At 47.4% G+C, this 17,152-nt stretch overlaps 1 protein-coding gene across 5 annotated transcripts in view; it reads right to left on the bottom strand.

The window, feature by feature from the left end:
- The window catches only part of SMURF1 (SMAD specific E3 ubiquitin protein ligase 1), a 56,826-nt gene extending 43,835 nt beyond the window's left edge, over nt 1-12,991 (bottom strand). For 4 of the 5 annotated variants that reach the window (XM_064153604.1, XM_064153607.1, XM_064153608.1 and 1 more), the window contains exon 1: nt 12,748-12,991. In XM_064153604.1, the coding sequence (XP_064009674.1) occupies nt 12,748-12,802 (55 nt within the window). In that variant the 5' untranslated portion in view covers nt 12,803-12,991. Of the gene's footprint in view, nt 1-5,873; nt 5,938-12,747 lie in introns of those variants that run through there. The other variant, XM_064153605.1, reaches the window with a different exon arrangement.
- Nucleotides 12,992-17,152: the final 4,161 nt, after the last annotated feature.

The raw sequence follows: 17,152 nt of genomic DNA, 5'->3' as shown, positions 1-17,152 counted from the left end.
AAAACTCACAAAGATTAACTTCCCAACCTAGATGAAATCCCAACAAAAGTATTTGCTGGATCTCTTTTCCCTCGGTCTTGCAACATCTTAATTCCACCACCCTAGAAGAGGCTGGCAGCCATGACTGGGACCTCCTGCCCAAGTCTGTGGTTGCTGTTATCATACAAAAGAAAGAGCTTTACATCAGCGTCTGAAAACACGATCCTCCCTAAAATTGGCAGCTGCTCTGTCAGATACAGCTTCCCCCGTGAAGAAACATCACAGAAGCAAGCAGGACATTTTGCCTTTACTCGGGATACAGACTATCAAAGAGAAGTCAGTTTATCCAACAGCTCCCAGTCTATTTACTCCTCACTCCTACCATGACTATTTCAATCACGTTTACAATACCAGCATCATCTCAAACATCACAGATTAATCTGTTTCCTTCTGGCGTTTCAAAGGCTGCTTTCTCTCTGCACACTTGTAAGATTTACATCCTAAGGCAACGTCAAAAAAAAAAATCAAACCCCTGATACTACTTTCCTGCTGGCCTTTAGTTTCTTTTTCTCTCCCCTCCTTCTATCAAAAATAGTCCTCATCTCTGCTCTAGTTCAATTTGCAACTAGCACACGCAGCCTTGATAAGCATCCTGCAAAGGAAATGCCTTGAATTGCAGACTACTTACAAGACATTTTCCCAAGCAACTTTTTATAAATCCCATTTGATGACTGCTTTGCTAATTTCTGCTGAAGTTTATCAAAACATTATCTGCAGACAAGTCAAATCACTTCTGTGATTGAACAAAGAAACAACAATAAAATCAGATCACTGCGGTTATAAGACCACGACAAGCCACTGGATAATACTAAAGTATTATTTATCTTGTTATCAGACAGACCTTTTAAGTCTGAGGTGGTTAATTCATTTTAATCTAAAGAACACAACATAGAAAACCAGCCATTTACATGTTTCTTTTGTTTAACCAAGTCTTCTAGACCATGTAAAAGCACTACCACTAAGAGGTGGTGACAGCACAATTATTGGACCTGATTGCATTACCCTAAGCAGGTCAAGGGGTTGCATGCTGGTGTCAGCCTGGCTGAGCTGCCTCTCATTTGTCGTGCTGCAAGAGACACAGCTACTTAATATCTTGTGAAAAGTCAGGTTCAATTCCCTAAAAATCATGGGAAGAAGGGGAAAAAAGAAAGATGTAGGTGCTCCTGCATGGCAGCTAAGCTACGCATGGAGTGTACTATATTTCAGTTAATTACTGCACAACATGGCAAAGTCTGTGGTCCAAAGAGCCAGACATTCTTTTTCCTATGGCCTGTGTTTTACAGTAGCAAACAATGTTGGATTATTTTCCCAGCTCTCTGGGCTAAAGTGGAGAGGCAGAGATTTAAACCTGAGTGTGGCTACCTCACACAACCACTGAGTCCAACAAAATCATTGAAGTGTCAGTTCCCAGCTCAGAGCCCTTCTGTGATTCCAGTACACTGACAAACCACATCGTGTTTCAAACAGTTGTGCCACTCACTGTCACCTACTAGCTCCCTCCCTAACTTCACTTATGCCTTTTAACCTCATCTCACCTTGTTTCAGCACTCATCTGTGAAAGAGGGACCTCAACAGAAGTATTTTCACTCTAGTTAAAAACAGTTTCAGCAGCAGGCTAAGTGCACCAGCAGATCACAGCACAAAAATGTAGCTGGGAGATGAAAAATTAGATGTGCAGAACTTCTCTGCAAATTCCAAACACTCCAGCACTTCAGGCATTTTATTGTGTTCTTTTTTTTTCACCAAGCCATTTCTGCTGTCTCTGGTCTATTTGTAGGCTATTTACAGACACATATGAAACGTGACTGTGCCTGCCATAGCACTTATTGTGACCATTACCTGCCTGCAGATGTTGTTAAGAGAGAGAGATACTGCTTGGAATTTCTATGTATAACACTGAAGTAAATATTTCAAGAGCCCAGGAACTTAACTGGGATTTTTTAGCCTGGAGAAGAAGAGGCTGAGGGGAGACGTCATTGCTCTCTACATTTACCTGAATGGAGGCTGTAGTTTGGTGGGGCTGGTCTCTTCTTGCTAATATCAGGTGTTAGGAGAAAAGAAAATGACCTGAAATTGTGCCAGAGAAGGTTAGGTTGGGTATTAGGAAAAATTTCTTTGCTGCAAGAGTGGTCAGGCACTGGAACAGGCTGCCCAGGGAGGTGATGGAGTCACCATCGCTGGAAGTGTAAGAGCGGTCAGGCATTGGAACAGGCTGCCCAGGGAGGTGATGGAGTCACCATTGCTGGAAGTGCAAGAGTGGTCAGGCATTGGAACAGGCTGCTCAGGGAGGTGATGGAGTCACCATCGCTGGAAGTGTAAGAGTGGTCAGGCATTGGAACAGGCTGCCCAGGGAGGTGAGGGAGCCACCATTGCTGAAGGTGTTCAAGAAGTGTGTGGATATGGAACTTCAGGACATAGTCTAATGGCCACGATGGTCTGAAGTTGATGGTTGGACTCCATGACCTTAGAGGTCTTTTCCACCCAAAACAATTCTGATCAGACCTTTGGCTTACCTTCACCGACTCAATTCCAAATCCAGCTTACCAAATCTAAAGGATTCCCTTCCAATGAACACATGAAAAGGCCTTTTTTTGACAACAAGGTATCTGCCAATTAGCCTTACGATGATGTATCTGCTAATTAGACTTAACACTTGCACAATACGACACCTCTGCATTCCCACTCCGAGTTAAAAGTGAAGTTCCCACACACTTACAAAAATGGCTGCACATGTGAAATAAGCAAAAGGCATCAGCTGCAGGGATAGAGCACAAGGCTTCCCTTGGAAGCAGCTCAATCGCTTGAGTCTGAATCAAATTGAAATTCTTCACTTTTCTAAATTTGGCACTTGTGTCGTCAAAAAATGTTAAAGCAACAGCATGAGCCAGACACTCAGTTCATTTTCATATGCAGCCTGGATTTATTTTGCCCTTTTTTTTCCTCCTCCTTTCTCCTCTTTTTGCACTTCAGGAAAATTTACCCTGTGAATTTCAAAAGACATTTCCTTTTCAATGAACTTTTTCATAGAATCATAGAATCATCCAGGTTGGAAGAGACCTCCAAGATCATCCAGTCCAACCTAGCACCCAGCCCCATCCAGTCAACCAGACCATGGCACTAAGTGCCTCATCCACGCTTCTCTTGAACACCTCCAGGGATGGTGCCTCCACCACCTCCCTGGGCAGCCCATTCCAATGCCAGTCACTCTCTCTGACAACAACTTCCTCCTAACATCCAGCCTAGACCTACACTGGCACAGCCTGAGACTGTGTCCCCTTGTTCTATTGCTGGGTGCCTGGGAGAAGAGACCAACCCCACCTGGCTACAGCCTCCCTTCAGGTAGTTGTAGATAGCAGTGAGGTCACCCCTGAGTTTCCTCCTCTCCAGGGTAAACACCCCCAGCTCCCTCAGCCTCTCCTCATAGGGTTTGTGTTCCAGGCCCCTCACCAGCTTTGTTGCCCTTCTCTGGACACGCTCCAGCACTTCAACATCTCTCTTGAATTGAGGGGCCCAGAACTGGACACAATACTCAAGGTGTGGCCTGACCAATGCTGAGTACAGGGGACCATACTGCCTATGTACTATAAGATAACAGAATCAGCTAGGTTAGAAAAGACCTCCAACATCAGAAAAGACCTCCAATATCATCCAGTCCAACCTATCACCCAGCCCTGTGAAAAGATGTGAGAGCACTGACCACAGAGACTCAATTCTCTACTGTCACGTCTAGTTTGCATTGGGGATGCTGCACAGACCACATCCGGGGTGTAAGGAAGAGGATTCAGGACAGTAAAAAAAGTGTTCAGACTGACATTAGCAGTTGTCTTGAATTCAAAATAAATAAAAAGGAAATTATATTCAGTGGGTTTTTAACCTTTATTTTAATATAGTGTCCTGGACACCAGGGAGATTAATTAGAAGATTGGATTTTAGCACATGCAAATTTAATGTGCCATTTTGTGAGGTAAACAAGAGATGGAAACTTTAAATTGACAAGAAGATGCCTGCTTTATTTTAGTCTAACCAATTAGAGGAAATAAGAGCAGATTTTTATGGAAGACAAAAATGCAAACATACAAAAGGTCAAAGAAAATGCTATTCCTCCTAATTCACTCACAGAAAAATGGCATTTTACTGCACGTAGTAAGATGTGTCTAGAAAGAGCTCATCAACTTAAAAAGAAAAGACTGCATCCTATTGAAAATATTTCTTTGCCTTCTACTGGTTACCTGTGAAAGCAAAAACTACTGCATGAGAAAGATAATAGCAGGGTATTTAGAAAACAAAGGAAACAAATTCTGTTTTCTCCAGCAGAGCTTCTCCATTATTAGTCGGGAAAGAAACCCCTACCATTCAAAAAACCAGCCAGGGCTCAAGCTGCACATTAGTGAGGACATTCAGGGACACATAATGTTCCCATAGCATTCTAGTGGTCAATAATACTTGGAGTTGATAGTGTGGTTTAGCACTGTCCTTTATTCCTAAATGGGCTGCTCTGTACTCTTACAAGAGAATCAGGAACCAAAGTGTAAACCAGAAAGCTATTACAGACACCAAATTCCACTGGACTGTCCATCAGGACAATTTCAGACTGGGAGTTTAACCCTTTTGAACTGCTTTATCACCCAACAGCCAGCTTCAAGGGCTGATGCTCACCAGGATGGACGCTGGAGCCAGTCCACTGCCAATGACAACTCCTCCAGCTGTGGTGAGGTGAGCACAGCTGGAACAGCCTCCAGCACCATGCAGTCACTGGGGAGATTGTGCATTATTTCTGCCTTACTCCCACACAATAATGGATTGTTTTCCCCACAAACAAACCTTCCATTTAAATACTTGCTGTTAAATTGTATTAGTATGCAACACTGGTGTCCATGTCCTCCCAAAAACCCAGGCAAGAGGATTTTTTCATGGGGGAGGGGATGAAGAGTAAAAGAGTAAACCAGGCTCTGCCAGCCTTATCTGCCTGTGCTGTGAATCGGGTAGCCTTGGGGATTTTTGCCTGCTGTGCTTAGTGTCCTTGACAACAAGCCAGTTTGAATTTTGGCCTTTAACTTGACAAAAATGACTTACTGAAGAGGAAGGCATCAAGCTATTACAGCCCTGTGGAGCGATTCTTTCTAAAGCAGCATGCACACTTCTTCTGCCAATTCCACCAGAGCATCGTCAAATTTATCATCCTTATAACCCCAAAATTCCCAACGTTGTTGCTGGTTCATGGGAGAATATCTGAAAGGAAAACTTCCAAGGTAGCTGCTACATCCTGCCATAGCGTTTTAAGAGCTTCACAAAGAGAGACAGAGATGGAAACCAGAGAAAAATATCCCCAGGCAACCCCTCTCAGAAATGATTGAATCTCTCTTCAAAAAGATGTGAAACAAAATACATGTAGCATCTTAACCTGTTCCAGACTCTCCTTTAGCACACCCACACGTACAGGTTTCTTCTTCTGTTACATTAATACTCAAATAATTACTGTATGAAGGGGTATACACGACCAAACAAGCTCTAGCAAAGATTGCCACCTGGTCTAATAAATCAACACTCACTCTCTCTTCAGTTTTTATCTCCTTGAGTCAACTCCCAACAGAAGGCAACACATGAAGCTACCTCAGCTTCGCAAAGCCCAGCAACTCACTTTAAATTCTTGAGCTAGACATACATGGGGAAGCTGAATTTGCACGGAAGCAGCAGAAGTACAGGCAAAGGTTTCCTTCTGCTGCTTTTCTGATGCTAGACGACAATTTTTTGGCAATGGGGGGGTCAGCAGACTAACGAGGAGATAACATCTTGAGTTCCTGCAGCAATATCTGCAGGAGCTCATTTGTAAGCACCTGAAACATCCTGATCTGAGAGCAGCGCAGCTTTCTCACCACCAGCCATAACACGAGGGCTCGATGTCGATTCCCTGCGAACTTCACTTCAGGCTTTCCAATCAAGGCGCTAAAGAAGAGATGATATCAAGGCAGAAAAAGCTGGAAGTTGATCAGCTGTAGGTCTGTCCTGAGTATCAAAAGAGGAGAAGGCATCCTGGTGCTAGCAAGAGCATGGAGGACTGTATGTGAGACCTCGATACAGACATACCCTAAAACCTGGACAGAATCCATCAGGAGAAACAATGCAGTGGTTGTAAATAAGTATCTCGAGATTCAAGATCTCACTGACTCCTTTCTCTGCCCACATCTGCTGCTATGGGAATCATAGAATCACAGAATCAACCAGGTTGGAAGGGACCTCTGAGATCATCCAGCCCAATCTATCACTCAGCCCCAGCCAGTCAACTAGACCATGGCACCAAGAACATACCATTTTCAGTAAGGGCTTGTTTCTCTCTGGGAGAATAAATCAGCACTAACTTTCAACAGAAATATCCAAGCACTAACACAAATAAAAGCTTTCAAGTGATATTCCAGAATTTGGTCACTTTCACAGGAACATTTTGACCATTTCTAGAAGAATCACAAATGAAAAAGGTAATAAAAAAGGTCAAATTCCTAAGTTAAGAAAAAATATGGGACATGGAAAGGTCTCTTCTGGCCTTCTTTTTAAATATTCTCCTCACTCAAGTCTTAAATGAGTTGCTCTGCTGAGTATACAACTAAACCCCACAAGGACATTCCACTGACCTGTTTAACCACAACTGCCCCAAACCACTCTGTCTTATCACTCCACCTTAACCAACATGGCCCAAACCAACACAGCAGCCAAGTGAGTAAACTCTAGAACCATAAATAGCAGCAAGTCATCCAACCAGATTGATCCAACTTTAAAGTATGGCCACTGGACTTGTTTCAAGTTGGGCAGCAATCCAGGTAAACCTCCAAAACACACATACTTGGGAGGGTTTTTCCATGCAGTACATGCTGTGACCTACCAAGTACATCTCTAGAAAGCACCAGGGGGTCTTGGTTATCTTTATTTACAGTGGCACTTTCAGCAGTCTCTGAGTTGCTGACAGTAAGAGGTCAACTATCTGGCACACTCTGGAATTGATGCTGCATTTTGCCACACAAAGCATGATGCTACAGAACTCCAGAAGTGTGATAAAGCTGTTTTAAGGAAATGGATGAGAGAACTGTTTTTAGACTGAAATAAAAAAGAAGAAATCATTAAGGAAGTGCACAACCACATCCCAAATTCCATTTCTTTACATGAAGACATTCAATTTGAGCAAAGAAAGTTTCAAGTTAGAAATAAAGTAGTTATTGTTTCTGCTTTCCCTGCCTGAGGGGGATAGTCAAACAAACTCCTTTTGGAGATTTAATTTACTTCCACCAGAACAATGGTGCTGGCACAGCTTGGACTTTCTGGGAGAAAGAAAAAAATAGGAGGCTTACTACCCATAGCCTGCCCAGAGGAAAAGGCTCCTCTCCGGATTCCCGAGGATGCCAGCTGGCTGTCTGCAAAGGCTGCGCTCTCCACTTCCCCCCACAAAAGCAAGAGCTTGGATTAATGTCCCCATAGTTATATGCCCCAAGCCTTTTGCCACCCCTGGCCACAAATTTACCTTCACAAAAATGTTACTACTTCATACAGAACTGGGGCAGAGCAGGGAGAGATTAAGCCTTGCCCAGCATCACACAGGAAATCTGTGCTGAAGCTCAGCATCAAGCTCCAGCCAGGCACTCCAACCACAACCAGGCAACCTGCTCCCTGAAGACCTGAAGTGGAGAAAATCCTTGCAAGGAGAAAATAACAAGACATTGATTTCCACATACTCCCAGATTACCACACAGAGTAAATGTGGAACTACTAAACTGCTGCTTCTCACTATGTTCCCAGTTGCACCAAACCACCCTGACATTCAGTTCCAAATGACAAAGAACTGTGGCTGATCTCTGCCTTCCTGCACCACCACTCTTAGCCCAAAGTCTTTCCCATAAAGCTGCAGCCAGCCCATGAAGTCTTTATGATGTCTGATACAGATCCTCCACAGATCCCCCTTGTTTCTGAACACTAGGCAGAAAACTGTCCAGGTCACCAATATCAGTGTTGCTATTGATCAGTCAGTTAACGGTGCTGCATTGACTGATTGCATTAAGAAAGGGAAGCAAAACACAGTGAAACTGGTGACACTTTAACCTCTGCCTTTGTAACAGTCCTTTGTGAATGCTGCTCTTAAGGCAACCTCATTTTCTACTTGAAGTCACTGTGTTCTTTCAGGTATCCCTTAAAATGACAACTGCATATTTCCAAAAATACCCAGGGCTATCCATTTGCTACTTACAGTCACCAAGTGGCCAGGCTTTGTGGATGGGACTTCCCTAAAGTTCACTGTGCTGACTACAGTGAACTGAAAGTGGCCTTTAGGATGCTTGTCTAGATCATCTCTTCCCTCTTTCTGTGCCACTGTTGAGCACCATCAGCCTTCCAAACAGAATAAAATTTGTCACCTCCAGATCTCCAACTCTTCCCCTCACAGGAATCTCCTGTTCCACATTGCCTTCTTCACTCGTCAAAGCTTACAACACCACACTTTTCCTCCCCCTCACACCTGGGAGGGCTCTAACTTCTTTCCAAGTTGCAACACCATCACCAACCAGCAGATCAGCACCTTCTCAGGCCAGGTCTGACAAGGAGGAACATATTTTTTACACCTTTAAGTACTCTGAATCTCACAAGTGAGACACTTGGAGATGACTGCTTGTGTTCTCCCGTTAAAGCCAGCCTGGGCTTTTCTGTTAGAGAAACCAGCTTTGCCATCAACTCTCAAGGCAGCCATTGGACCTCATTGTACATTACATCCTCCCACCTTCCTGCTCTATCTCTGAAGGGAGCCATGAAGTTTAAGCTTTTATTTCCCAATCTTTTCTCATTTCCACAACAGCACTAGCAGCTGACCAGCACTTGACACCTCAGCTGAGACCCTGCTGAAAAAGTCAGCACCAGTGAAGACTGAACACAACTCGTAGCTTTTTTTGGTAAAAAAGTTACATGTTCAGTCCCAGTTCTTCACAGTGTTCCCAATCTCACCTACAAGACACCTGGACTAGGAACATCTCTGATACTCAGCACAATGAGACTGCAGTTTTCACGAGTACTTCTGGGAGATAGAACAGCATGAGCAAGACATGCGCAAGCCTTGGAGATGATGAACCCTTTGGAACTTCCCCAGGGAGCAGAGACTGCAGCAGCAAACAAAGGTTTCAGAGAAGCACACCAGTAAAAAAGTGACACATGCTCCATGAAAGTTCCCTGGCCTGTGGATTGTGCCCTCCCTGACCCAACAGATCCTGAGAGGACTTCTTAAGCACCATGCCATCACAATACCACTTTATTAGTTTCACGGCTTGGTAATTCCAGTTCGGTAATTGTTGCACTACCCTGATGACAGCAGAGATGCAACAAGACCACGGAGACTTCACATCAAGTTTTGCTTTACTTTGCCTAGAACTGCTCAAAGTGGAAAGAGATGAGGATATGAATATCTCTGTCTCCTACATCACCAGCAGTGGTGAAAGTTCCAATGGGAATAGAAGAAGCAGGCTTCTGGAGAAACTGAGATTGGAGGAGAGATCAGCATCATCAAAGTCCATAGGATAAAAGTAATTCTTCAAAACAAAGACAATGAGCCATCCCCAGCACTGGATATGTAATATTTGTCTGGACAGTGCTAGGCCATCTTGCCTAGACCACCCTTTGGCCAAGAAAGGTTGAACCAGATGATCCTTGAGCTCCCTTCCAACCTGAGTTTCTATGAGTATGCTGAGATACTGGAACATGTACCAGAGTAGGGCAACGAAGCTGGTGAGAGGTCTGGAGCACAGCCCTGTGAGGATAGGCTGAGGGAGCTGGGGGTGTGCAGCCTGGAGAAGAGGAGGCTCAGGGCAGACCTCATTGCTGTCTACAACTGCCTGAAGAGAGGCTGTAGCCAAGTGGGGTTGGTTTCTTCTGCCAGGCAAGCAGCAACAGAAGGACACAGTCTCAAGTTGTGCCGGGGGAGGTATAAACTGGATGTTAGGAGGAAGTTGTTGCCAGAGAGAGTGATTGGCATTGGAATGGGCTAGCCAGCGATGTGGTGGAGTCGCCATCCCTGGAGGTGTTCAAGCAAAGCCTGGATGAGGCACTCAGTGCCATGGTCTAGTTGATTGGCTAGGGCTGGGTGCTAGGTTGGGCTGGATGATCTTGGAGGTCTCTTCCAATCTGGCTGATTCTATGATTTTAACCAGTCATCTAAACTGTGACATTTTCCATGATGATGTGTGTCATGATAGGGCTGACACTAATGTCTAGAAGCTAAAAGATCGCTTCTGATAATCATCAGAGGATCCAAAGCTCTTAGATGTACCCACATAAATAATCTCAACACACTGCTAAAACAAATGCCTTTCTAATATACAGAGGAAAAACATAATGTCTTTTAAAAAGCATGAAAGATTCCACCTTCCCATTTACACATTAACGTTCACAGGCACCTGGAGATCAAGTGGTATTTACACAGTTACTTTCAGTAGTGCAAAGCACAGAGGGTTTCTAACCACAGCAAACACAGTACAGGTAGTAAATCATAACAGGAGACGTCCTCTGTCTTGATTTAAATCTGCTCAAATCTCCCAGTAGCAAAACAGACGAGAAAACAAAAGCTGCCCTAGCTGCAGCTATCTAAACCAGGTAAGTCAGCACACATTGTCTCCAGCCAAGTCAAGAACACAGCATTGCCTAACGATTCTGAAGCTAAACCTCTCCCAGAGCAATTTATTTTCTGATTAAATACAGCAATTTTTGTCACGCCACCCAGGTTTCCCACTTGTAAAAACAGAAGATGTGTTTGAGCAAGCAGGAGATTTCTTCAATACAGTTAACAGAGGAGAGTGAAAAACAATAATCCATGAAGTTGCTCAATAAACTGAAACTTCAGTCTCTTCCCAGAAAATCTTCTCAGCTAGGAGTGAAGATGAGTGCTTGCTCAAAGTAAAAAAGGATTTTGATGCAGCATTCATCCTTTAAAATTAAACCAAACAACCTCTCTCTGTTATTTAAATGGTACCCTCCAGCTCAGAAGAAGGGCTATGACCACGGTGTAAATTACTTCACTCCCAGCATTTTTATTGACTGACTTGCATAAAAATAAGCCACATTAATGACTGACTTGGCATTCTGTATACATCACCACAAAACTAATTTCAGATCAAACATCATCCCTACAACCTAAAAATACTTTCAGCCTTCTCACGTCCAAGAAAAGGATTTTCAGATTTGCATTATCCTCACAAACTTTGGTCTTCTAAAGCACAGGCAGTGCAGAATCAAGAAGAGGATTAAAAGAAAACCAGGGTTAGTGTGGGTTTTTTTTTCCTTTCTGAAGAGCTGCTTCTGATTGATTGTGTGACATGCCAGAAGCGAGTTAACCTGTAACTGAAGTTTAACCAGCGCCGCTTCCTCGTTATCTGACAACGCTTTCTGCACCAACAAACAGCTTGTGGAGATCAATGCCAGTGACTTGGAGCAGCCCAAGGTATCTCCAAGCATCCACCTGTTGCCTTTGAAAGGCTGGATTGGACCTTATTTATTAATAATTCACACAGCAGCCTCCAGAAGCAGAAACCGTGTCTCTCCCCATTACAGAAGCAGTCTCAGCATCGTCTGGAGGAGCTTCCAGAAGATTTAATCCAGATCTCTCAGGGTGCAACGTAAGTTGGTTTATCCATATGTGCACCTTTGGAAGGAGGCACAGCACACACACACCGCTACTGGTGTCACCTCCCGCGCCAGAAGGGAACTTCCAAAGCTGAATGCATGATTTGACAGGAGAGAGCAAGTTGCAAAGAAGGAGGGAGGAAAAAAATAACCTACTGGGGAAAAAAAAGCTAGAAACAACTCAATGCATGTTTTCTCTTCAGCAAGAGAGTTCTCCTCCTCGGCACAGGGGAGGCTGGAGGGGGTTTAGTAACTAAAGCAAAGCAAAGCAAGTTAGGAGAAGGGTTTGCTGAAAGCCTTTGGAAATCCTCCTAGAGAAGGAGCCCGGGAGACCCCGGGAAGAGACAGGATAGTCTGGCCTGCTGGAAGCGGGCAGGACATAAGGATTCCCCATGGAGAAGGAAGGAGAAAGGTGCTCTGGCTCACTAGAAGCGGGGCAACACAAAGGTTCTCCGAGGAGGAAGATGCAGAAAAGACCCCGGGAAGGACAAAGGTACCTTGGCCTGCTAGGGACATGTCGCAGGGACTCCCCCAACACAAAAGGCCCTAAGGAGGGGCAGCGTGACGAGATGGGGACAAACAGAGATCCTCCCAAAGAGGAAGGGGCAGAAAAGACCTCCTGACAAGCTGCTTCTTCCTGGGGGAATATCGCAAGGACCCTCATGGAGGGGCTCCCTGAAAGGAGCAGGGTGCCCTGGGCTGCTAGAAGGAAAGGTGGAGACAGAGACACCCCTCCAAAAGCCTCCCCACCCCAATCTGCCAGCCCAAGCAGCCGGTAGAGTCCACAGCGAGAGAAGAACAAATTATCAACAAATAAGCGAGGCTCCCCCGGGCCACAGCAGTGGAAGCGGTACCCGAAAAACGGCGGATAGAAGTTAAGCAACGATCGGAGCTCGGTCGCCCACCCGCCCGCCACCACCTCGGGCCCGGCCTCCCTTTCCTTCCCGCCGCCAGGCCGGGGAGGGGGCAGTCGCCCCCTCCCCGGCCTGGCGGCGGGAAGGAAAGGGAGGCCGGGCCCCAGAAACCGGAGAGAACACACACATACACACAGCGTATTCACCGCCCCGTTACCTGTGAGGCGGATCTTGATGCTGGAGCCGTTCCGGCGGGTACCGGGATTCGACATCGCGCCGGGAGGTGGAGGAGGAGGAGGAGGAGGGGGCGGCAGTAAGCAGCAACGCCGAGATCAACCGGCAGCCTCGCGAACCCCCGCCATGCAGGCCCGCCCGCTCGTCGCGCTGCCCGCTGATCTCCGGCCTCCCCTCTCCGCTGCTCGCCTCAGCCCCCAAGCCGCCGCCGCCGCCGCCGCCGCCAGCCCGATGCGTCCGCCCGGCCCCGGCCCGGCCGCGGAGAGCGCCTTGGCCACGCCCACGGCCCCCCGCCCACGCACGGCGGAGGGCGGTGACGTCAGCACGCGGCGCGGCGCTCGGCCGTACCGCGACGCCATTTGGGGAAGGTCGGCGGAGGGTGCGGGGTGAGGGTGTGTGAGTGGGCAACGCATGCGCCGTGACCGAGAGGTGGCGCCCCCTGGCGGCCCGCTGCGGGTGAGAGCGGAGGTGCAGCGTGTGTACGAGTGCGGGAGAGGCATAGGCTGTACGGACGTGGCAGGGGTCGTTACGGCGTGCACGGCCGTGGCATAGGACGTATAGGAGTGATAGAGGGTGCATAGGTATGGCATCGATTGTATAGGGGTGGCATAGGGACAGGGCATGGACTACAGAGGGAAGCAAGGAGGTAGCATAGAAGCAACCAGGTGGGAAGAGACCTCCAAGATCAGCCAGTCCAACCTAGCACCCAGCCCTGTCCAGTCAACCAGACCATAGCACTAAGTGCCTCATCCAGTCTCTTCTTGAACACCTCCAGGGACAGTGTCTCCACCACCTCCCTGGGCAGCCCATTCCAATGCCAATCACTCTCTCTGCCAACAACTTCCTGCTAACATCCAGCCTAGACCTCACCTGGCACAACTTGAGACTGTGTCCCCTTGTTCTGTTGCTGGTTGCCTGGGAGAAGAGACCAACCCCACCTGGCTACAGCCTCCCCTCAGGTAATTGTAGACAGCAATGAGGTCTGCCCTGAGCCTCCTCTTCTGCAGGCTGCACACCCCCAGCTCCCTCAGCCTCTCCTCATAGGGTTTGTGTTCCAGGCCCCTCACCAGCTTTGTTGCCCTTCTCTGGACACATTCCAGCACCTCAACATCTCCCTTGAACTGAAGAGCCCAGAACTGAACACAGCACTCAAGGTGTGGCCTGAGCAGTGCTGAGTACAGGGGCAGAATAACCTCCCTTGTCCTGCTGGCATAGGGTAGATGTGGGTAGTATAGGGGTGATAGAGGCTGTATAGATGTGGCATGGACTGCATAAGGGTGCAGAGAGATGGTATAGGGTATATAGGGGTATACAAGGTTAGCATAAAGTGTACAGACATGTATGGGGGTAACAGAGGGTATAGAGGGGTAGTATAGATTGTATAATGAAGCCTGAGGGCAGTATAGGGGTGCTCAGGCATGGCAAAGGATGGATAGAGAGGGTGCACAGAGGTGGCAGAGGGTGTGGAGGGTACAAGGAGGTCAGTTAAGGTGGCATACAATAAAAAGGGGTGCACAGGAGGCAATATAGAGATGCATGGGACACGAGAGAGTGGGGGAATAGGGTTTCTAGGGAATGGCATAGGGGTGCCTGGCAGTAGCCTAACAGGTGACATAGGCACCCATGGAGGTGACATGCAGGGCTTGGCATGCAGGCCGGCATAGGAGTGCCACAGCTATTCCAGCCTTCTCCCTGCTCTGCACCACTAACTTGTCTTGCTCCCTCCACCTCTCCTCCCTGCCCAGCAGAGCTTGCCCCAAAACATTTCTCCTACCCTTCTCACGAACTGTCGAGTTTCGGTTCATGCAACTCCCCAGACCAGCTCCTGGAGGCTCCAGGTTTGCATCCCCAGAGACTGCCACCAAAACCCCTTCCACTTGCTCCAGCACAGCCAGACCTGGGTAACAAGTCTGCTGGGTGCTGGGCAGGCTGCAGGGTGCACCCATGGCAGAAGGAAATAAACAATTAGGCATGAAAGGGCTTTAGAAGAGACTCTGCTTCATATGCATACACTTTTTGGGATGCTAATTCAGTGCAAAGTGGCCACCACGGGCGCTGTCAGTGCCTTTCCAGCAACGTAGAGACCAAGCAGCCAGCATCGTGCTCCTCTGGGGCTGGGACACGAGATGATTTAGTTTGGAAAAATACCTTTTGTGTCTTTAGGGAGAGGCAGAGCTGCTACAAGGAGGCAGCACAGCAGCATCTCACCCTCACTGATCCCTATGGATGCCCTATCTCATCTTCAGGGAGTTCTCCCCAAAGGAAGAGCACCAAAGGCAGATTTGCCACAGCAGCTGCTGGCTGTGCCCCTGGCAGGAGAACCAGGGCTGGCAGCGAGCAGCTCAAATGAACCAGGCAAACAGATGGCTATAGGTCATTTGCACACCCACAGCACATCCTCCTTCCAACACACACCATAGAATCAGAGGTGGCAGGTTGGAAAGGACCTTTAAAAGGTGACATTGTCCAACTCCCCTCCAGTAAACAGATGCCTCCAACTAGACCAGATTGTTCAGGGCCCCAGACTCATCCAATTGGAGATATCCCAGCTCTCCAGGGGCCTGGTTCTCTAAACACTGTGGGGCAACAGCACTGGTGCCACTTCAAACATATCCTCTGCATGCCCTGCAGCACTGGCCAGTAGAGACATCACACCTCTCAAAACAGAGGGCACGTTTTTGTTTCCATCACATTCAGGGCTACAGAGATACTTACTGCAGCTTAAAGAACACAACAGCAGAAGGAAGCATCTTTGGTCCCGGGGCTCTGCTTAATATCACCTAGCACCTGCTCATCTCCAGCCCATGAAGAAAGGAGGAGAAAAGGCTCTTCCTCCTCTTTTTAGCTTGCTTTAAGGCAGCAGAGCACCAGCAAACAGCCACTCTGCTGCCCAAGCATAGAAGATAGCCCTGCCCCACTGTGGGAAGAGCCACACAGGATGCCCTGTGCTGGACCACAGCACAAAGAGCAGATCCCAGCTCCGGTCTGTGTCTCCATTTACACTGAGGAAGCACCTGCCTCAGATTCATTTTACCTAGTGAAATGTGACCCTTTCCAGATGCCACATCAGCCTGGTCAGCAACAGGAAAGTGCAACACAGCCCAGCCAGAGGCCGTGTGTTAACAAAGGAAGGATTTCTGCAGGCACTTGTTCCGGTCATGTTCAGACACTGCATGGGTTTGGATCCAAGAAATAAAACTCAGGCAGCACTTTGAAAAGGTGGAACTGATAAATTGCCAAGAGTTAAGTGATGCTCAGGCTCTGGCACACACAACTAGGGCTGCACTCCTCCTCACAGGACATGGAGCACAACCAAACTTTAACCAGCAACTCCCTTTTTCTCCTGGGTGGCATGAAAGAGAAGCAAATCCTCTGGTGAACAGATCTAGGATGGAGGAAGAGGCTCTGCTTCTTGGTGAGATTTTTCCCTTCAGATTAAAGTTACCCATCACATCACCTCTCAGTGCCTCTGAGGAAGTGAAGCCCTGAATCTAAACAAGGTTATTTTGAAGAGTCATACCCCAGAGCAGGGAAGATAAAGGAGTCACCTCCATCTTGCACAAGGAAAAGCCCCTGAGATGCTTCCAGCACTAGTGACAAGAGGCTCTAAGCAGAACTTTCCAACACAAGGATGTAGCAGCATCCAGCAGCACTATGCTTGTGCCATACATCTGCTAGCAGAGTACTACACACAGCTCCAGGGATGGACAGAGAGCACCAGAGCTTGATGCAAGCTGAGCCTGAGAGCCACAGCAACTCCATCCTCCTTCTCTCCTGAGCCTACACCTAGAGACCAAAGCTGAAGGTCTCAGAGATAAGGACTCATCAGTAAGGGGCAGCAACATGCACTGCAAACCTGAAATACAGGTCCTCAATATTAAAGGGCAGCTCCAGGCAGAGACAGATCTACAGGCTTCAGGCCATCTGGAAAACTGCAGTGGGAGGTGAATTGCTGTCACTCCAACAGCTGCCTGACAGCCTTCCTGCCTCTGTCCAGACTGACACTTGCAGATGTAGGACACAAAAGGGTGACCATGACCCACCTTCTCCTGGCCCATTTCTTTGTGCTAGGAGCATCTCCTCTCACAGAGGTGGCATCACCTGAGGAGCCAAACACTTCAAGTAGCTTTTCAGGGCTGCTTCAGCTCATCCAAGTAAAACCTAGAAGCTTCAGCACAAGTACCAAGACCCAGCTGGATTTAATGGTAACATCCTCCTCTCCAGCAGCTTAATGCAGTCAGCAAAACATTTCTGTCTGTGCTTTCAACCCAGAGGAGCCCAGTAGCTCAAATACAGTTCTGTAGAGCTTTGAGACACTATGGAAGAGTCTACACTGTTTGCAACACCAGCTTGAGGGGAAAACAAGCTAAGAATCAAAAGGCAAGAAG

The sequence above is a fragment of the Pogoniulus pusillus genome, chromosome 13 (genome assembly GCF_015220805.1).
Source record: "Pogoniulus pusillus isolate bPogPus1 chromosome 13, bPogPus1.pri, whole genome shotgun sequence".
NCBI classification, from domain to species: domain Eukaryota; kingdom Metazoa; phylum Chordata; class Aves; order Piciformes; family Lybiidae; genus Pogoniulus; species Pogoniulus pusillus.
Note: the sequence above shows the minus strand (reverse complement) of the source record. Positions and strands in the feature narration are given on the sequence as shown.